The sequence below is a fragment of the Nycticebus coucang genome, chromosome 2 (genome assembly GCF_027406575.1).
Source record: "Nycticebus coucang isolate mNycCou1 chromosome 2, mNycCou1.pri, whole genome shotgun sequence".
Taxonomy (NCBI): domain Eukaryota; kingdom Metazoa; phylum Chordata; class Mammalia; order Primates; family Lorisidae; genus Nycticebus; species Nycticebus coucang.
Window position 1 is genome coordinate 99292572 of NC_069781.1, and position 23702 is coordinate 99316273.

Genomic DNA, 23702 nt, shown 5'->3' on the forward strand with positions numbered 1-23702 from the left:
CAACTATGAAAGTTCTACTATATATCAATGATTACCTTAAATGGAGTAGCCCAAATATGCCATTTTAAATCAGTGACTGGCAAAGTAGATTTTGTTTTAATTTATTTATTTTTGCCATTTAACCAATTTTTTTTTATTATTAAATCATAGCTGTCTACATTAATGCGATCATGGGGCACCATACACTGGTTTTACAGACCGTTTGACACATTTTCATCACACTGGTTACCATAGCCTTCCTGGCATTTTCTTAGTTATTGTGTTAAGACATTTATATTCTACATTTACTAAGTTTCACATGTACCCTTGTAAGATGCACCGCAGGTGTAATCCCACCAATCACCCTCCCTCTGCCCATCCTCTCCCCTCCCTCCCCTCCCTTTCTCCCTTCCCCATATTCTCAGGTTATAACTGGGTTATAGCTTTCATATGAAAGCCATAAATTAGTTTTATAGTAGGGCTGAGTACATTGGATACTTTTTCTTCCATTCTTGAGATACTTTATTAAGAAGAATATGTTGCAGCTCCATCCATGTAAACATAAAAGAGGTAAAGTCTCCATCTTTCTTTAAGGCTGCATAATATTCCATGGTTTACATATACCACAATTTATTAATCCATTCGTGGATCAATGGGCACTTGGGCTTTTTCCATGACTTAGCAATTATGAATTGGGCTGCAATAAACATTCTGATACAAATATCTTTGTTATTATGTGATTTTTGGTCTTCTGGGTATATACCTAGTAGAGGAATTATAGGATTGAATGGCAGACCTATTTTTAGATCTCTAAGTGTTCTCCAGACATCTTTCCAAAAGGAATGTATTAATTTACATTCCCACCAGCAATGTAGATTTTCTCCACATCCATGCCAACATCTCTGATCTTGGGATTCTGTGATATGGGTTAATCTTACTGGAGTTAGATGATATCTCAAAGTAGTTTTGATTTGCATTTCTCTGATGATTAAGGATGATGAGCATTTTTTCATATGTCTGTAGGCCGTGTGCCTGTCTTCTTCAGAGAAGCTTCTCTTCAAGTCCCTTGTCCAGCCTGAGATGGGATCACTTGTTCTTTTCTTGCTTATACATTTGAGTTCTCTGTGGATTCTGGTTATTAAACCTTTGTCGGAGACATAACCTGCAAATATCTTCTCCCATTCTGAAGGCTGTTTGCTTGCTTTACTTACTGTGTTCTTGGCTGTGCAGAAGAAGCTTTTTAGTTTGATCAGGTCCCAGTAGTGTATTTTTGAAGCTGCTTCAATTGCCCGGGGTCCTCCTCATAAAATAGTCACCCAGACCGATTTCTTCAAGGGTTTTCCCTGCGCTCTCTTCTAGTATTTTTATTGTTTTATGTCTTAAGTTTAAATCTTTAATCTAGTGAGAGTCTATCTTAGTTAATGGTGAAAGGTGTGGGTCCAGTTTCAGTCTTCTACAGGTTGCCAGCCAGTTCACCCAGCACCATTTGTTAAATAGGGAATCTTTTCCCCACTGAATGTTTTTAATTGGCTTGTCAAAGATCAAATAACGGTAAGTAGCCGGGTTCCTCTCTTGGTTCTCGATTCTGTTCCAGACATCTACCTCTCTGTTTTTGTGCCAGTACCATGCTGTTTTGATCACTATCAATTTATAGTATAGTCTGAGGTCTGGTAGCGTGATTCCTCCTGCTTTGTTTTTATTTCTGAGTAATGTCTTGGCTATTCGAGGTTTTTTCTGCAAATATAAAACGAAGTATTATTTTTTCAAGATCTTTAAAGTATGACAGTGGAGCTTTAATAGGGATTGCATATTTTAAAATTGTATAGTGCTTTGGGTAGTATGGACGTTTTAACAATGTTAATTCTTCCCAGCCCTGAGCATGGTATGTTTTTCCATTTGTTAACATTTTCAGCTATTTCTTTTCTTAGATTTTCATAATTCCCTTTATAGAGATCTTTCACATCCTTTGTTAGATAAACTCCGAAATATTTCATCTTCTTTGGCACTACTGTGAATGGAATAGAGTCCTTAACCGTTTTTTCAGTTTGACTATTATTGGTATATATAAAGGCTATCGATTTATGAATGTTGATTTTGTAACCTGAGACGCTGCTGTATTCCTTGATCACTTCTAAGAGTTTTGTAGTAGCATCCCTGGTGTTTTCCAGATATACAATCATATCATCTGCGAAAAGGCAAAGTAGATTTAAAAAAACAAATGATCTGACAATATGCTATCTACAAAAAAAAAAAAAAAAAACTGTTTAAATATGATGACATATGTAGGTTGAAAGTAAAGAATGATAAAAGATATGCCATACAAATATTAAGAAAAAAGCAGATTTGGCGATACATGTGTTAACATAAGACACAGTTTACATCAGAGCAAAGACAATTACCAGAGAAAAGAGACACAACACATGATGATAAAAAGATCAATTTACCAGGTGAACATACCAAAATAACAGAACTGAACTACACATGAAGTCAAACTAATAAAGCTGAAAAGAGAAATAAATGCATAATTATAGTTTGAGGATTTTAATACCCCATATTTAGTGATTGATAAAACTACTAGAGAGAAAATCAGCAAGGATATAAAAGAAGAAAACAACCAACCAATAGGACCTAATCAGCATATATGAAACACTTCACCCAAGAACAGCAGAATACACCCTTTTTTTCTCAGTGCTCATAGAACATTTACCAAGATAGACCAAATTCTGGGCCATAATACAAAACTCAACAAATTTAAGAGAACTGAACTCATACTGAACTTCATCCTATTAAAAGGGTCAGGGAAAAACTTTACGCTTATAAATTCAGCAAGTTAGAAGAAATGAACCAATTCCTCAAAAACCACAAATGGCTAAATTAAACTAAATTAGACAATTTGAACAATCCTATAATCATTAAAGAAAAGGAATATTTATTTAAAAACATCTTAGGAAAAAAATCTCCAAGCCAAGATAGTTCCCCTGGGGGAATTTTACCAATAGAGAAGAATTGATACCAGTTTTATACAATATGCACATGAAGAGATATTCAACATCATTAGCCATTAGGAAATGCAAAGAAAAACACAGTGAGAGGTCTCTACATACCCATCAGTGTGGCTAAAATAAAAACCAGTGACAATAGCAAATATTAGTGAAGATGCAGAGGAACTTGATCACTCATACATTGCTGTAAGGAATGTTAAAAAGAATATAGCCACTCTGGAAAATAGTTCAGCAGTTTCTTATAAAACTTAGTACGTAACTACCATACAATCTAGCAGTTGCACTATTTAGTATTTATCCCAGAGGAATAAAAACAAACAAACAAAAACTGATACCAAAACATCCATCAACTTCATTTGTAATCATTAAAAACTGGGAGACTTCTTTTGAAAGATGGCGGACTGAAGCCAGCTTTCAACAAAGGCTCCCGTCCAGAAGGAGAGTTAAGGGACAGGAATTTAGTAAGTATCCTGGTGGACTTGAGCCTCACCAAGAGAGAAGGCTGAAGAACACACATCAACACCGCTGAGGCAAGTTGTGATCACAAGGACGCAAACAAAAGAACGCTCACTCTGGATATTCTGAGGCCATACCCCCTGTCTCCCTGGGCAACCAGAAGAAGCCACCGGTGACACGGCTCACAAACCCAGAAGCCTCCAGGGCGGGGCCGACCCAGAGAGGTGTTCAGACGCAATTCTCCAGCAGCAAAGACGTTTGAACTCAAAACAGCCCGTCTCCTGTAGGCGACGACAGGAACAGAGACAGAACCTCACAAAGTTGTCTGTTCTCTTCTGTTCTGTTAGCAGCATCCATCAGGGACGGGGCTAAGCCTGAGTGAACACCTCCTTCCCATCACCTGCATCAAACACTCAAAGATGTCAGGCCCCATCTCCTCCAGCTAGATAGCGGCAGTCTGCGGGGGCCTGGCAGACTTCCTCGCGATTCAGGCAGGTGCAAACCCCTGGAGTGTCTGTTCACTGCAGGCAACTGGGTTAGCCATCTGCAGAGATACCAGTGACTGGGTCCGACGGAGGGGCAAAGTGGGGAAGGAGACGTCAACCTTCCCAGACTGCTCTGTTTGCAGGGTGGCTCCTCCTGACTCCACGCTGCACTGGGGTGAGCTGTCTCAGAGGAGTCACCAGGCCCCTGTGATCCAGTTCCCAGAGACGTCTTGAACCCTTCCACCTGAGACAAGTGCCGATTGAGACAGTTGATTCGGACCTTTTGAACTGGGCTAATAGACTGAGGACTTTTCAGGTGGTGCCCTGGGTGTGCGATTGTAGGAAGGTTTGATTCTCCTTTTCCAACTGGGGCCAGAGGTGGGCAGGCGGGGTGACTTAATTGCTGATTTTTCCACACAGCTGAGACTTCAAGCCAGAGTAGAAGTTGCAATAGGATCGAACAGAAACCAGCTGAAAACAAGACAGAACCACTTTGCTCCACCACACCAGACAGGGCCCCAGTTTCTCAGGCCACAACACTGTACGGGCCCTCGATAAAACCCCAGGGGAAAAACCAAAGGGAGTAAACCATGGGGCGGAATCAGCGGAAAAACTCTGGTAACATGAATAACCAGAATAGATCAACCCCCCCAAGAAAAGATACGGCAGATGTGATTGAAGATCCCATTCATAAACAACTGGCTGAGATGTCAGAAGTCGAATTCAGAATTTGGTTTGCAGACAAGATTAATAAAATGGAATTAGGAATTCGAGGAGAAATTCAAAAACTGTCTCAAGAATTTAACGAATTTAAAGACAAAACCACCAAAGACTTAGACACACTGAAACAAGAACTTACAGCCCTCAAAGATATGAAAAATACAGTAGAATCCCTCAGTAACAGAATGGAGCAAGCAGAAGAAAGGATTACTGACATTGAAGATAAAGTCTTTGAACGCTCCCAATCTCTCAAAGAGGAAGAGAAATGGAGAGCAAAAACGGATCACTCACTCAGAGAGCTCTCAGATAATTCGAAAAAAAATAACATAAGAGTTATAGGAATTTCGGAGACTGATGAAGTGGCAGCCAAGGGCACAGAGGCCCTTCTACATGAAATTATGAAAGAAAATTTTCCAGACATGCCTAGAGAATCTGAAATTCAGATAGCAGACAGCTTCAGAACCCCAGCACGATTCAACCCCAATAAGCCATCTCCCAGACATATCATAATTAGCTTCACTAAAGTTAACATGAAAGAGAAGATTCTCAAAGCAGCCCGGCGAAAGAAAACTATAACGTACAAAGGTAAGAATATTAGAATAACTGCAGATCTCTCTGCTGAAACTTTGCAAGCAAGAAGAGGCTGGTCATCAACTTTTAATCTCCTAAAGCAAAAAAACTTTCAACCCAGGATCTTGTATCCAGCTAAACTGAGTTTCATCTATGATGGAGAAATTAAATACTTCAATGACATTCATATGTTGAAAAAATTTGCCATAAGTAAACCAGCTCTTCAGGATGTTCTCAGACCTATCCTCCACAATGACCAACCCAATCCTATACCACAAAAGTAAACTCAATCAGAAACTTCGGATCAAACTCCAACTTCCACACTGGCGAAAGGATTAAAAATGTCCACTGGACCTTTGAAAAACTCGATACCCAAAATTCCACCAGACTTATCCTTACTCTCCATCAATGTGAATGGCTTAAACTGTCCTCTAAAGAGGCATAGGTTAGCTGACTGGATACAAAAACTTAAGCCAGATATTTGTTGCATACAAGAGTCACATCTCAACTTAAAAGACAAATACAGACTCAGGGTGAAAGGATGGTCATCCATATTTCAGGCAAATGGTAATCAGAAAAAAGCAGGTGTTGCAATTTTATTTGCAGATACAGTAGGCTTTAAACCATCAAAAGTAAGGAAGGACAAGAATGGTCACTTCATATTTGTTAAGGGTAATACTCAATATGACGAGATCTCAATTATTAATATCTATGCACCCAACCAGAATGCACCTCAATTTATAAGAGAAACTCTAACAGACATGAGTAACTTGATTTCCTCCAGCTCCATAATCGTTGGAGATTTCAACACTCCCTTGGCAGTGTTGGATCGATCCTCCAGAAAGAAGCTGAGCAAAGAAATCTTAGATTTAAACCTAACCATCCAATATTTAGATTTAGCAGACATCTACAGAACATTTCATCCCAACAAAACTGAATACACATACTTCTCATCAGCCCACGGAACTTACTCCAAAATTGATCACATTTTAGGTCACAAGTCTAACCTCAGTAAATTTAAAGGAATAGAAATTATTCCATGCATCTTCTCGGACCATCATGGAATAAAACTTGAATTGAGTAACAACAGGAATCTGCATACCCATACAAAAACATGGAAGTTAAATAACCTTATGCTGAATGATAGCTGGGTCAGAGATGAGATTAAGAAAGAAATCACCAATTTTTTGGAACAAAATGACAATGAAGACACAAGCTATCAGAACCTCTGGGACACTGCAAAGGCAGTTCTAAGAGGGAAATTTATAGCACTGCAAGCCTTCCTCAAGAGAACGGAAAGAGAGGAAGTTAACAACTTAATGGGACATCTCACGCAACTGGAAAAGGAAGAACATTCCAACCCCAAACCCAGTAGAAGAAAAGAAATAACCAAAATTAGAGCAGAATTAAATGAAATTGAAAACAAAAGAATAATACAACAGATCAATAAATCAAAAAGCTGGTTTTTTGAAAAGGTCAATAAAATAGATAAACCTCTGGCCAACCTAATCAGGAAAAAAAGAGTAAAATCTCTAATATCATCAATCAGAAACAACAAAGACAAAATAACCACAGACTCATCAGAAATCCAAAAAATCCTTAATGAATATTACAAGAAACTTTATTCTCAGAAATATGAAAATCTGAAGGAAATAGACCGATACTTGGAAGCACGCCACCTTCCAAGACTTAACCAGAATCAAGTGGAAATGTTGAACAGACCCATATCAAGTTCAGAAATAGCATCAACTATACAAAACCTCCCTAAAAAGAAAAGCCCGGGACCAGATGGTTTCACGTCAGAATTCTACCAAACCTTTAAAGAGGAATTAGTACCTATATTACTCAACCTGTTCCAAAATGTAGAAAAAGAAGGAAGACTACCCAACACGTTCTATGAAGCAAATATCACCCTGATCCCCAAACCAGGAAAAGACCCAACAAGAAAAGAAAATTATAGACCAATATCACTAATGAATATAGATGCAAAAATATTCAACAAGATCCTAACAAACAGAATCCAGCAACACATCAAACAAATTATACATCATGACCAAGTTGGTTTTATCCCAGGGTCTCAAGGCTGGTTCAATATACGTAAATCTATAAATGTAATTCAGCACATAAACAAATTAAAAAACAAAGACCATATGATTCTCTCAATTGATGCAGAAAAAGCTTTTGATAATATCCAGCATCCCTTCATGATCAGAACACTCAAGAAAATTGGTCTAGAAGGGACTTTTCTTAAACTGATAGAGGCTATCTACAGCAAACCCACAGCCAATATCATATTGAATGGAGTTAAATTGGAATCATTTCCACTCAGATCAGGAACCAGACAAGGCTGCCCATTGTCTCCATTGCTTTTCAACATTGTAATGGAAGTTTTAGCCACCGCAATTAGGGAAGAAAAGGCGATCAAGGGTATCCATATAGGGTCAGAAGAGATCAAACTCTCGCTCTTCGCAGATGATATGATTGTGTATCTGGAAAACACTAGGGACTCTACTACAAAACTCCTAGAAGTGATCAAGGAATACAGCAGCGTCTCAGGTTACAAAATCAACATTCATAAATCGGTAGCCTTTATATACACCAACAACAGTCAAATTGAAAAAGCAGTTAAGGACTCTATCCCATTCACAGTAGTGCCAAAGAAGATGAAATATTTGGGAATTTACCTAACAAAAGACGTGAAAGATCTCTATAAAGAGAACTATGAAACTCTAAGAAAAGAAATAGCCGAAAATGTTAACAAATGGAAAAACATACCATGCTCATGGCTAGGAAGAATCAACATTATCAAAATGTCCATACTACCCAAAGCAATATATAATTTCAACGCACTCCCTATTAAAGCTCCACTGTCATATTTTAAAGATCTTGAAAAAACATTACTTCGTTTTATATGGAATCAGAAAAAACCTCGAATAGCCAAGACATTACTCAGAAATAAAAACAAAACAGGAGGAATCACACTACCAGACCTCAGACTTTACTACAAATCGATAGTGATCAAAACAGCATGGTATTGGCACAAAAACAGAGAAGTAGATATCTGGAATAGAATAGAGAACCAAGAGATGAATCCAGCTACTTACCGCTATTTGATTTTTGACAAGCCAATTAAAAACATTCAGTGGGGAAAAGATTCCCTATTTAACAAATGGTGCTGGGTGAACTGGCTGGCAACCTGCAGAAGACTGAAATTGGACCCACACCTTTCACCATTAACTAAGATAGACTCTCATTGGATTAAAGATTTAAACTTAAGACATGAAACTATAAAAATACTAGAGGAGAATGCAGGGAAAACCCTTGAAGAAATTGGTCTGGGTGAGTATTTCATGAGGAGAACCCCCTGGGCAATTGAAGCAGCTTCAAAAATACACTACTGGGACTTGATCAAACTAAAAAGCTTCTGCACAGCTAAGAACACAGTAAGCAGAGCAAGCAGACAGCCCTCAGAATGGGAGAAGATATTTGCAGCGTATAACTCTGACAAAGGTTTAATAACCAGAATCCACAGAGAACTCAAACGCATCAGCAAGAAAAAAACAAGGGATCCCATCGCAGGCTGGGCAAGGGATTTGAAGAGAAACTTCTCTGAAGAAGACAGGCGCACGGCCTTCAGACATATGAAAAAATGCTCATCATCTTTAATCATCAGAGAAATGCAAATCAAAACTACTTTGAGATATCATCTAACTCCAATGAGACTAGCCTATATCACAAAATCTCTAGACCAGAGATGTTGGCGTGGATGCGGAGAAAAGGGAACACTTCTGCACTGCTGGTGGGAATGCAAATTAATACATTCCTTTTGGAAAGATATATGGAGAACACTCAGAGATCTAAAAATAGATCTGCCATTCAATCCTGTAATTCCTCTGCTGGGCATATACCCAGAAGACCAAAAATCACAACATAACAAAGATATTTGTACCAGAATGTTTATTGCAGCCCAATTCATAATTGCTAAGTCATGGAAAAAGCCGAAGTGCCCATCGATCCACGAATGGATTAATAAATTGTGGTATATGTATACCATGGAATACTATGTAGCCTTAAAGAAAGATGGAGACTTTACCTCTTTCATGTTTACATGGATGGAGCTGGAACATATTCTTCTTAGTAAAGTATCCCAAGAATGGAAGAAAAAATACCCAATGTACACAGCCCTACTATGAAACTAATTTGGGACTCTCACATGAAAGCTATAACCCAGCTACAACTTAACAACAGGGGGAAGTGGGAAAGGGGGGGGTGGGTAGAGGGAGGGGAATCGGTGGGATCACACCTGTGGTGCATATTACAGGGGTATTTGCGAAACTTGGTAAATGTAGAATATAAATGTTTTGGCACAGTAACTGAGATAACGCCGGAAAGGCTATGTTAACCACTGTGATAAAAAAGTGTCAAATGGTTTATGAAGTGAGTGTATGATGCCCCATAATCATATCATTGTATACAGTTATGATTTAATAAAAAAATTAAAAAAAAAATAAAATAAAATAAAAAAATAAAAACTGGGAAAAACCCAGGTGTCCTTCAGCAGGTAAATGTTTAAACAAAGTGGTGTATCTGTAACATATACTACTCAGCAATAAAAAGGAAAGAATCATTGATACATGCAACAGTTTGGGTAAATTTCCAAGGAATTATGCTGAGTGAGAAAAGAAAATGCAAAAATGTTGTACATATTGTATAATTCCATTTACATAACATTCTTAATAATGGTAAAATTACAGAAATGGAGACCGGATTAGTGGTTTCCAGGGGTCAGGGACAAAGGGGAGAGAGGAACGTGGGTGAGGCTATGAACATGAAGGATTCTCGTGATAACAGAATTGTATGTATCTCCACTGTGACCGTTATGACACTGCACTACAGTTTTACAGTTGTTACATTGGGGGAAACTGGGTGAATGATACATGGGATCATTCTGTATTATCTCTTAAAACTATTTGTGAATCTACAAATATCTCGAAATAAAATGTTCAATTAAAAAGTATGGCTAACAGTAATATCCATATAGACTTAACATAATATAGAATCTCCTTTTGGTATTAAGAATCATTTCCACAATCACACATTGATGACGATGTAGGCAGCCAGGACTTTACAAAGTACATTTTGGACCCATCACAGTGAACACAGAGAGAGGTAAGGGTTATATTGCACTGAGATACCACATGTTCCCTATCTCCGCTGAGAAGAAAACAAGATGAAATAATACCAATGCTTACTTTATAATGAGCTACATTTTATACTTTGCTGGACCCAGAGTTCCTCTCTCCACATATTTCTTCTTTTGGCTGATGATATCACTATATATTCACTCGTCAAAGACAAAGCCACCTTAGGTACCACAGACTTTTTGTTCTCTGTTAACCAATATCAAGTCCTATCAGGTTCACCTCAAAAATGTTTTACTCACAAATGTCTTCTCCAACCCTATTACCACTGCCCTGTTTCAAGTTGTTACTACATTGCATTTGCATATATTACTTCATCAGTCTCCTAACTATCCTTCTTTACCTCAGACCTAAAGTCCATTGTCACTTTACATAAAAATTATTATAAACATGGAATATAAAAAATTAAGTATACCATTCCTCTGTTTAAAACCACACAATTGACCAATTCCTCAGACCTCAATGACCAAGCCTAGCTTCTCTGCAGCTGGGGATATGATACCAGCCATTCTTGAACTTTACCCATGAACTACCAAAATACTTTAAGTTGCCTTCATACAATTTTCTTTGCTCTCTTCTTCATCTAACTTCACTTGTCCTTCAAGTATCACTGATAAAGCCTGAACTAAATATTTGTCTTCCGTGCTTCCTCTACTCTGCATTGCCTCACAGTATTGGAATGGTCATTTTATGTATTTCTGAACAACTCTTCCTCCATCTCCATGCTTTTAAGTTACAAACTTTAAAAGAGTTGCCTCCTTCTCCAGGATTTGTTATAGAATGGACATGCTCAACCACTTTGTTAAACTGAGCTTTGTTAAGTTAACAAATTATTTCCCCTGTTTAGTTATACATCCAGCTCTTCCCTCTATCTATCCTAAGCACTAGCCACTTAAGTTCTCTTTGCCTAAAATACCTTTTACCTAAACCTGTTTTTCCTTTTCTGTCTAGTAAAATCTTATCTATAAGGAGCCAAATTTAAACATCACCATCCTTCTATGGTCTTTCAAAATCTATCTATGTGGTATTCCTTAAATGCTTATGGAATCACACACGTGACTCCAGTAAAGCATTTATTGGATTATATTGTTCCTAAAAGGCAAAAAATTCTCTTATTCTTCTTGGTAAACATTAAGGGTCAATAAAAATCACTGAACTGAACAAAAAAAGTATGAGATTGAGATAAAATAAAGCAGTAAAGGCAGATTCCATGATTCTAATGATACATTTGAAATGAATAGTTCAGAATCTCTTTCTCTTGGGATATATAATAAAAGTAACATCCTCATCTTTCTGGGGAAGTTAAGACAGTATTTTGGAAGAAGTTACAAGGAAAAGAAAATGACTTCTCCCCAGAGCCTTTTAAAGTTTATGAATCATGGTGCTGGACTACTTAGAGGCACCTATATCATCTGGAAACACTTAATTTTAAAACATAGTATCCCATATGCTTAATTCTTAGAAGTGAATAATTATGAAAGCACTATGGTTCAAGTTCTACAGTGTGCTTAGAAAACTGTTTTTCATCAACTAATGTACAACTGTTAAAGTTAACACCAAGAATAAAGATCGCCTCATATTTGTGCTACAAGAGTCTTTTTGCCACCCATATGGAAGCCAAAAATTTTATCTTTATTTACTTTTGACCTGTGTTATACAGTGAACAGAAGCCACCAATGATACATTTTTTGACAGTTTTTATTAATACAAAATTATTTACTGGTTATGTTGGATTCATTTTTCTTTTTTTTTTTTGGAGACATAGTTTCATTATGTTGCCCTCGGTAGAGTGCCATGAAGTCACAGCTCACAGCAACCTCAAACTCTTGGGCTGAAGCGATTCTCTTGCCTCAGCTTCCCAAGTAGCTGGGACTATAGGCACCTGCCACAGCACCTGGTTTTGTTGCAGTTGTCATTGTTGTTTAGCTGGCCCAGATTGGGTTCGAACCTGCCACCTTCAGTGTATGTGGCTGGTGCCATAACCTTTTTGCTACAGGTGCTGAGCCAGATTCATTTTTCTATTAGCCAAAACTTATCAGAATACTATTCATTTATTTTAGAAGTTATTTCTAAAGTAAAGATTTGTTTAGCAAAACAGGATGCATATAATGTGTACCTACCTTATTAGACTTTACATAACAGCAATTGTGATCTTTCCATGTTTTGAATGTCCTAATCTATATACTCTATATTTAGTAACTGCTTTATGTGGTAACTATGATAAAATTTTGTATTTTTTAAAAGAAAGGCAAAATTAAAAACCACTTTCCTAATCCCTATTGTCTTTCGAATCTTTTTCTGAGGTTTTATATAAGTATAAAATTTTCTTTGTCAACTGCCAAGACTGTATCACACAATCAACCCATACTTAGGTAATTCTTTACATTGAATTCTAATCATCCAGGGAGAGAAAAATGGTTATAATTTCTCCTATAATTTCTATCCAAAATAGAAAGAAATGGACATTTATTAAGCATCTACTATATACCAGGAATTGTGCAAGATACTTTCATCTATTCTGGTTCTTTTAAGACAGATCTATGAGCTAAATGTTATTTTCCTCATTTTTCAGATGAGGAAATTGAGATCAGAAAAATTAATTACCTTGTTCAAGGTCTCCTAAGTGGCCAATATGTAAATATAAACCCCTGTGTCCTAACTTAAAGTTCAGTGCTCAACAGAAACTGAATTTCCTCCTTTGGAAAATTAGGAAAGGTGACAGTGACACTTATTAGAGGTGACAGCATAAAGATGTCACAGAGACTTTAACTTATAGGAGTCGAGGTAGAATAGAGGGAAGTTTTTGAAAGAATAAAAAGGGTACCTGAGGCAGACACTTAATAAGCATGCTGTGTGCTCATTCCTTAAGTCCACCACATTCTCTTTGTGTATCAAATTAATATATCAAAAAGTACAACTTAACTATATCTCAATGTCCACAAAAATATCCGTAATTAAATAAGTCTTATTGCTATGAATTAAGTATTTTAAAGGGTCAAGGGAAGTATCCATTTAAACAATCTTCATAAGAAAACCCAAATAAACAAAGAGATACCAAGTTCATGGATAGGAAGGAATAATATTAGTAAAATGCCAATTTCCTCAAAGTCATTTACAGTAAATAATTCCAGTAAAAAACCCAACCCCAGGAAAAATGCGAGCGGACTCTTCTTTAAATAAATTGAATGAAATAATTATGAAAAGTTAAAGTTTTAAGGTAATTCAAAGAACAAAAGAACTCAGAAAGCAAGAATTTTTTTAGATTAAAAATACAATTATTTCAAATAAAATAATCAGTAATAGGAAAATTATATATCTCAGAACATAGAACAAAAAGACAAAACATAAAATATGAAAGAAAGGTTCAAGAGATTTAAGGAATAAACATAAACGTTCTAAAGTCTGAAAACCAGGCAAGAGAGAGAGACCAGAGAAAATGGAAGAAGAGAGCCATTGTATAAGAAATAATCTTAAAAAGCATTTTCCAGAGTTGAAAAGGAATATAAACCTTCAGATTTGCCCAGTGCAGCGAATGAACAAAGATACACACTACAACTCATATATCACTGTGAAATTTTAGAATACCATAGATGAATAAAAACTCTTAAGAATCTCCAAAGAGGAATGAAAATCAGATTGGTATTAGACATATATTTTGCAAAACTAAGTACCAGAGAACAATGCTACAAGCCCTTCAAAGATCTGAGAGGAAATTATTTTGAATCTAGAATTCAATACACGTAGTTTGCCAATGTTTCAGTTAAGTGAGAGGGTGCTTAAAAAAGACATTTCCTATGCTCAGGGATGCAGAAAGTTTGCTTTCCAGATACCCTGGCTTACAATGTTACTTGAAAATATTTCTTAGGAAAACAAGGGGGCAAAGTAAGAATGAAAATGGTAGGGAACCCAGGGAAAAGATCCAATGCAATAGAGCAGTGAAAGAAAGCTTTAATATGATAGTTATATATCAGATCTAAAAAAAAACTAGGCCACATAGAAACAGAGAGTAGAAGGTTGAATTGACTAAAAGGTCATTAACATTGAGAGAAATCATTTTAGCATTACTTGGCCTGGCATTAAAGAATGCTTATAAAATCATAATAACGTAAATGCTGTTTTTTGGCCTCCAAACCTATGGACAATTACCTGGCTATTATTGTAGGACTTAATGAAAACATTAATGCCTTGACAAAGTAAAAGTTAAAATATTAATAGCTGACAGATAATATGGACAAGTGACAAATGTAGAGGATGTGTGCAAATGTGTAGGTGTATGCTAATGCTAACACCACATTAGAAGACTAAGACTTAGAAGATACATAAAAACCTGATGGACAAACATTAAAAATTAAATATTTTCCAGTAAAACGAGGGCAAACCAAAAATGAAGAAGGCATTGAATCTAAGGGAAAAAAATTGACCTAATGCAGAAGAGCAGTGAGTTGAAGTTACAAAAGTAGTTTATAGACAAATAATAATAATAAATAGCAAATATCTCTTTCATAACACAGATTCCAAACTGTATAAAGTTGATAAACTACAAGATAATGAAGACTGGCAAAATAATGGCTAAGCCAAATGTGAAAATGATTCTGCTGAAATATAAATTAAATATAAACCATTGCAAAATGAGAAAAAAAAAATAAAAACTGAACTATGTGCTTCTGGCAAAACATAGATGAAGGATATATTTATTATATTATATAAACTTCTTTACATAGTGACTTATGCAATAAATAATGCTTCAAATTCAGGAAATTTGAATTTTTTCAAATAGGAAATAAAAATCTAAAACTTTTTCACTTGCGAAGGTCAGGATGCCTAGCAGAAACAAAGCAAAACCACACGGGTGGAAAACTCCTACAACCGGTCACCAAAGGATTCCCACAGAAAAAAAAGTCCAACTGAATATAAGCCCAAAAGAAAGAAAAACTTATAAAATGTGAAGAAACCATCTTCCATAAGCAAAAGTCAGAGGGATCAACATATAGGTTTAGCACCTCCGAGTACAGAGTAAACAGAAAAAATACCATTCCAAAAGACATTTTAAAAAGTATGATTAACATTACTAAGAAATAAAAGAAAGGCTAGAAATCATAAAGAACAAAATCCAAGTAGAATAGTAAGGCAGATTTGAAAAAGCCAAATAGGACTTCTATTTAAAAATTAAAAATTTAATGGATGGGTTAAATAGCGATTTCTGACAGACACAGGGGAAGAGGTAATTGGGAAGCTGACCTGGAGGGGAGCAGAAGCGGTGAGACTACTGCTCGTCATTTCAGATTCTGTACCATTTGAACTGCTATTGAGCACTTTTATCACTTTGAAACATTTTTATTTTGATGTTTTTAATTAAGTCATAAACACATAGATCATGTATACATTAATACTGTGCTGATTTTATATACAATTTGGAATGCTTACGTTGAATTAGTTAATGTATCCTTCACCTCATTTAATTATTGTGTTAAGACATTTATACTTTATACTTAATAGATTAGACACGGACCCTTGCAATATGCACCATAGGTGTAGTCCTGCCATTTACCCTCCTTCCCTCAAACCTCCCCCCTCCTTGATCCTGAAACATTATTTTAAAATTAAGAAAGTGTACGTGTGCTTTACATAACTTAATTGAAGACAGCATTCTATGTCATTTAATGCTCTGTACATAAGAACTCATGTGAGAAATTACTTCTTCAATTCATTTACAGGAAAATGGAAACCTAAAGCTTCTCTCTTTTTGCCTGAGTTGTAGGAATTCAGTGCTTAACAGTAGTGGCTCATTCATAAACATATTTTATTCTTTATTTTAAGTTAATTTTTATTCTTACTTCATTTTTACTTTGTGCATTTTATATACATTTAAAGTTCCTTGAAATTTCTTTTGAAAGATAGTAGTAGTGAATCTATAAAATTCTTACTATATATCAAAAGTTATAGAATCTATATATCTGATATAGATATATATATCTATATATCTGATATATCTTACTATATATCAAAAGTTATAGATAGTAAATCCCAAAAGGGATTACTCTACTTAGCTGTTCATATTGATTTAAATCTTTAACTAAAGTGTGTATATTCTTTAAAAGCTCTTAATGAGATCATTGTCAACAGGTGTTAGAACCAATTTACCTTTTATAAAATTTCTTAATGGTGGAGCTGCTTCAGTTGAGACAAGATAGAGGCAGAGGAAAGAATGCCTGGACCACTAGCCCCCAGGGTCCTTTCTAGAACCCCCTGAGCACAGTTGGAAAACTGCTACTACAATGATTCTCAGTTATCCAATTTAATAAGAATTCTGATTGTTCTAACCATAAGACTACCAAGAAAATTCCTAGAAGAAAACATTCTTTTTTTTATTGTTACCTTTAAGCCCACATTTATAAGGGGAATTTAGTGATAATAAAGGAAATGAGAAAAAAAGTTAGGTAAAACTCAAGATATTATTTTAGTAATTATAGAGTTTTTGCTGTTTCTCCTTAAAGCCAAATAAAACAAGACAATATAAGCCTACCCACTGAAAATTAATCCAGAATAGTTTAAAAATTACCCTAAATCTTAAAAACAATTAGATGAAAATCAAGTGATCAAATTTTATTTTCTTACATTGTAGAGACAAGGCAAATGTTAACATCTTGTGTACTGTTGAACTCTTTGACGATCCTCAGTCTTTCCTCTGATTTTGTACTGCCATCAAGTCGTCGATAATCAAGCCCAGATGCCATACAGTATTGCTGCAGCACGTCCAGCAACTAGAGGAAAGGAATGGAAACAGGCACACAGGAATTTTTGGTTGATTAAGTTTCATAACATTACAGAGATTAGATTTAATGAGTATTATTATCAGTGCTCAAAACTTCTTGTAATTTCAAGAGCAATAAATATCTTTCTAACTTCTGACCCACATATTTCTTCCTGTTACCTTGAAACTGGCTTTAATATTCAACTATCTTTGTAAAAAAAAAAATTAATCTTTAATTAAAAAAACTGAAATTAAACAGAAAATTACTAGTCAAACCATTTATTTAAATATATTTCACTATTTGTGCTATTTTCTAAGTTCTAAAATACCTTAAATGTCTTAAAGAATACTTAATTAGTAATAACATCAACAGAAAATGAAAATCTAACTTTGGATTTGATATTTAATGGTAATCCTAATATCACTGAATTTTTTTTTTATTTTTTTGGGGGGACAGAGTCTTACTTGGACACTCTTGGTAGAGCACCATGGCGTCTTAGCTCACAGCAACCTCAAACTCTTGGGTTCAAGCAATTCTTTTGCCTCAGCCTCCCAAGTAGCTGGGACTACAGGCACCCGCCACAACGCCTGGCTATTTTTAGAGACGGGGTCTCGCTTTGGCTCAGGCTGGTCTCAAACTCTTGAGCTCAGGCAATCCACCTGCCTCAGCCCCCCAAACACTGGGATTATAGGCATGAGCCACCACACCTAGCATTTAAAATTCATTTAAATGTCTGTTTAAAAATTTCTAAGTTGCTCACCTCACTACCATCTCCTACTGTGAAGTTAAGACAGAAAATGTGGCTGTAAGCTGTCATGTTCCTTATGCTTTATGCCTCAGGAGTTAGGGCTAAGCCAATCAAGAATGTGATGTACTATAGATGAAACTCACCTTAGTGGAAAAAGAAAAGAGAAGAACTTTATTTCTGTTTTTCCTGCAGTGATTTAAAAGCTGCTGAAGGACCTGAAAATGAATCACAGAATCTCAGTGAACCAGTTCCAACTAAAAGTACACTTAATACATACAAATATCACTTGAGAATTTCTTTAAAATTATTTTTATATAATACTAACATCAGCCATTTTTTCTAATTTGCTTTATTTTTTCCAAGTTGGAGAAATAAAGTATTAGATATTACATCAAATGTTATTCATCATTATATTGTCAATAAGGAGGTAAAGTTCGCACAGACTTTTATTTCATCTCCTCTGGTTTTAATAAAAAGGAAGCATTTTAGATTATGGGATGCATTTAAATAGATTAATTTCCAAAATACACTTACTTTATCCCTACAATATGTTCAGAAACTAAATTATAGAGCAGCATTCCTGTTAGGAAGTATTTAAATTGTCTATAGACAGATGTAATGAAATATGCTCAATTACATTTAAGTTCTAAAAGTCTTGATATTTATTTTCTTAGAATAATCAGTCAGATACACACCTCTTCTCATTTTCTCCTCTTTGTTTCTCTATTTACAGTAAGCTCTGACTTCCAGAGTTGATTCTGACCTCAAAATGCCAATAATCTGCCCCCACACAAGGTGCGTATGGGGGGAAGCAGACAGCCCAAAGCCTTGTGTATAATAGCAATACTGTTATTTTTATTTCCACATCTGGCAATGACAGCTCCAGAACACTGTGAAAAAGCAATCCACAGACAGAAAAAAAGAATTCTCTGTACTAAGTCTAACTAAAGCTTTTCTGAACTATGAGATAAACACTTGAGCAATTTTATTTTCTCAATGATAAATATTTAAGCTTTTAAATAAAAAATTGATATCTAATATAATACTTTTAATAGATGAGGAAGAGAAAACATTGTGCTAACTCTGACCCCTGCCTCCTAGACCTGCAAAAAACTCTATGGAGTTCAATAAAAAAAAAAAAAAAAAGATCTACTCATTTACCATTTACCAAATGGTTAATATAAATGTCAAGTAAACATCATTTCAATATTTGCAGGACACATAAAGTGAGTTTTATATGCATTTAGCTTGTTTTGTTTGACATTGTTCATTTGTTTTATTAGTGACAGGGTCTCTCATTTTGTTCCCCAGGCTGGAGAGCAGTGGTTCAATAGTAGTTCATTTTAACCTTGAACTCCTGGCTCAAGTGATCCTCCTGCATTAGCCTCCTAAGTGGTGGGGACTATAGACATGTACCAGTACACACTGCTAATTTTTAAATATTTTGTAGAGATGGGTCATGTTTTGTTGCTCAGGCTGGTGTTGAACTTCTCCTGGCCTTGCAAAGTGCTGGAATTATAGGCATGAGCCACTGTGCCTGGCTCATTTAGCTTTACTTTTTTAATAAATAGCTGATTTTATATAAGGTATGTGCACTGAAATTCCACATAAGACATTGATTTTTCTAAATTGATAATTTATTTTTTCTGTTTTATAAAAAAGTTGAGTAGAAAGTACAGATAACTCCTACATACTTCATCTCTTGCTCCCACTTCTGCCCCCCACACTTTCTCTTACTCATATGACTATTATAAAATATATTATTAATAATTAATAATATTGATGTGGTATAATTCGTAATGATGAATGAATATGGATACATTATTATTAACTAAAGTCCACAGTTTACATTAGGGTTCACTCATTGTGTTGTGAAGTTCTGTGGATATAATGACAGGTACCCACCACGACACTATCATACAGACTAGCTTCCTTGTCCTAAAAATTCCCAATGTTTCTCCTATTCATCCTTCCCTCCCCTAGAGTTCCTAGCAACCACTACTTTTTTTGCTGTCTGCACAGACAGCCTTTCCCAGAGTGTCATATGGTAGGAATCATATCGTAGTGTATAGCCTTTTCAGACAGCAATGGATAGTGCAGTTCACTTAAAGGAAGCCATGACTTCTGGAAATATTCTAATTGGCTTAAATTCTGGGATAATAGCTTCTCAATTCTAAACTAATTGGGCTTTTCTGTATTTTTAATTTAAAAATAAAAAGTTGATTTATACTACAAATCTATAGTGCTCAGAACAGTATGGTGCTGGCACAAAAATAGACACACGGATCTATGGAATAGAATAGAGAATCTAGAGATGAACTCAGCCACATATAGTCATTTGATCTTTGATAAGCCTAACAAAAACATGCACTGGGGAAAAGAATCCCTATTTAACAAAATGTGCTGGGAGAACTGGTTAGCCACTTACAGAAGTCTGAAACTGGACGCACACCTCTCACCATTGACCAAAACTGTTTCTTGCTGGATAAAAGATTTAAATTTAGGACATGGAACAATAAAAATTCTAAAAGAGTATGTGGGGAAAACGCTTGAAAATATTGGCCTGGGAAAAAATTTTATGAGGAAGATCCCCCTAGCAACTGTAGCAACACCAAAAATAAATAACTAGGATTTGATCAAGCTAAATAGTTTCTGCACAGCAAAGGGCACTACAACCAAAGCAAACAGCCAGGCTTCAGAATGGGAGAAGATTTTTGCATATTGTGAATCCGAAGGTCTAATAGATAGAATCTACCGAGAACTCTAATCAAAAAGAAAAGAGAAAACAACCCCATTTTATATGGTCAGGAAACTTGAACAGAAACTTCTCTGAAGATGACAGCTGAATGGCCAAGAAACACATGAAAAATGCTCATCATCTTTAATCATCAGAGAAATGCAAATCAAAACCACTTTGAGATATCACCTAACTCTAGTAAGATTAGCCCACATCACAAAGTCCCAAAATTGCAGATGCTGGCATGGATGTGGAGGGAAGGGAACACTTATACACTGCTGATGGGATTGTAAATCAACACAACCTCTATGGAAAGAAGTATGGAGAAATCTCGAACTAAAAGTTGGCCTTCCATTTGATTCCACAATTCCATTACTAGGTATCTATCCAGAAAAACAAAAATCATTTTACCACAAAGACATTTGCACCAGAATGTTTACTGCAGCTCAATTTACAATTGCCAGGTTGTGGAAGCTGCCCAAATGCCCATCAACTTATGAATGGGTTAAAAAATTGTGCTATATGTATGCCATGGGATACTATTCAGTCATTAAAAAGATGTAGACTTTACATCTTTTGTTTACCTGGATGGAGTTAGAACACATTCTTCTAAGTGATATTTCAAGAATGGGAAAAAAACGTATCTGATGTACTCGACACTATTATGAAACCAGCATATAAATACTTATATGAATGATGAAACAAATATAATCTAGCAAGGAGGAGGGGTGGGGGGGTCATTGGGGAAGGGGGGGAGGACATTTGGTAGGATCTCACCTAATGTACACAATGCGAAGGTATCGCCCCCCCTCCAGGGTGAGGGGCTGTCCTGTAACTTCAACTTTACCATGGAAGTGAGAACAATGTAACCTAAAAATGTCTTCCCTCATATTAATTTGAAATAAAAATAAATAAATAATTAAAAAGAAAAAAAAGCTGATAAAATAGATGGCAATAATGGATTTACTATTAGGAAATATTATTAGATTTAAATTCTTTTGTGATAATAAACCATATAATAGTCTCAATACAACTTATTTATTTTTAGAAGCATACAAGTTTTTAATATATCTTTACTATATGTTAATATATTCCTACTTTCTATTTTATATTACTGAATTTAGAGGTCCCAAGCAAACTAAACTACAATGAGCTTATCTAGATTAACTGCTAAAAGTATTTCCAGAATTTTAAGAAAAAACAAAAACTAACACTTTGAATTACTTCTTTTTATTCCTTTTGCTAAAAGAAACAACTTACCTTGTTACTAATGACAACAGAAAGTTGGGAATTGTTCTGTAAAAATCTGTGAATCTCTAAGAATCTTGACAGCTATTCAGGAGCCAAACAAACTAATTCTGTTGCAAGAATGCTAGAAGCCACCACAGGCAATGCCCAAAGACTTGGGTCACGGTTGGAGAACCTAGGCTTACTTTTCACACCCTCCCTCAGTAGTACATCACCCAGAGCAGCACAGCTACAGCAGTTGCCCTGTGCATAACAAATGCTCCCTTGCAACTTTACCATCTAGATCTACAAGCAAAATTAAGAGGGAGAAAATTTGGTCTAGGCATAGAATTCTTACCTGGACTTTCTCTAATTCTAAGCTAATACCTATCCTCACCTGTCTGTCCAGCATTAGCACTTAAATTTCTGTAGGTTATTTCCTTAAACATTTGAGGACAAGCTATTACATATGTGATAACAGCATACATTTTAAGATGACTTAAGTCCAATATATCAATAAGGAAATCTGAAGTGTATTTGATGCAACCACTACTGAGAACCAACTGTGTACAGCACACATCTGTATGCAGGATTCATAGTGAGCTAGTAAATGATGCTATAGCTACACCAACTGTCAACAGCCACTGTCTCTTCTGAATGAATGAGCACCTGTTCAGCTTAGCTGGTGTCCCTGCCATACCCCTGAAAAGTAATTTTTATAGCATCCTTCTATGTACGCAACCTGAAAAAAAGAGCTCTTACCTTCATTTTTCCACTGTATTTGGGGTCAGAAAGTGTTTCAAAGGCTGCATCTTTGCTTTTCTGCACAAAATCTGGGAATCTAGAAAATACTTGATCACATATCCTTTTTATAAGTGTTTCCTTGAAGGGAAAAGGCAGAAGGAAAGATATTTCAACTTAATACATTTACGAAAAAAAATTTTAATTTAGAAGGAATATATTAAAGATTTTACCTTCTCTAAGTCAGACTAATAATTCAGAACATCTTAATGTAATAGTTAAACATATATGGCTTTGATGAATTCTTATGGCTACTTTCTCATTACTTATTTAAGATTGCCAAAACAAGGAGCCAAATACTTCCAAAAAGTAAAAAGTACTATCAAAGAACAATATTAAATTATTACGAGATTACAAAATTCCATTTAAACAGCATCAACAGTAACACAAAAATATATAAAATCAATATATAAATGGCTGTTTAAAAGATCTTTTCGTTTATGTTGTGCTCTAGAATTAGATAGACACAATCTAAATGACCAAAGTAAATGATTATGTTTACGCCCACACTTTAAAATTGCTGATTTTTGTCAGTTTGGAAAACAGCCCCAATATTTAAACAGCCCAATATTAAAAGATAATTATAAATCCTAATTTTACCCAGTAGATCATTAGAGGACTACAACTGACACACCAAATAACTTACTTAGTAATTATACCAAAGAATGTTTGGAAAAATAAATACATGCACATTAGAGGCATAAAAGACTTTTCATTCTAATTTAAAGCTTTTACTTTCTCACTTTGTGAGTTTTTTCTTTTAAACTTAAGTGAACTACCTTAATACTTAAATCAAAAAATTAACAAGTCAGTTTCCTCTTAAATTTCACACAAAACAAACCCATTAAAGATAGTTAGCTAAGATGGAGGGAGGGTAATTGGTGGGACCACACCTCCGGGGCATCTTACAAGGGTACATGTGAAATTTACTAAATGTAGAATATAAATGTCTTAACACAATAATTAAGAAAATGCCATGAAGGCTATGTTAACCAGTTTGATGAAAATATTTCAAACTGTATAT

The 23702-nt window shown here is 35.4% G+C and overlaps 1 protein-coding gene across 3 annotated transcripts in view; it reads right to left on the minus strand.

Moving 5' to 3' along the window:
• The window catches only part of ERCC6L2 (ERCC excision repair 6 like 2), a 145944-nt gene that overhangs the window by 59162 nt on the left and 63080 nt on the right, over positions 1-23702 (minus strand). For all 3 annotated transcript variants that reach the window (XM_053577142.1, XM_053577146.1, XM_053577155.1), the window contains 3 exons: positions 22640-22759; positions 18057-18128; positions 17029-17174 (listed from right to left, as the gene is read on the minus strand). In XM_053577142.1, coding sequence (XP_053433117.1) covers positions 17029-17174; positions 18057-18128; positions 22640-22759 — 338 coding nt within the window. The remainder of the gene's footprint in view (positions 1-17028; positions 17175-18056; positions 18129-22639; positions 22760-23702) is intronic.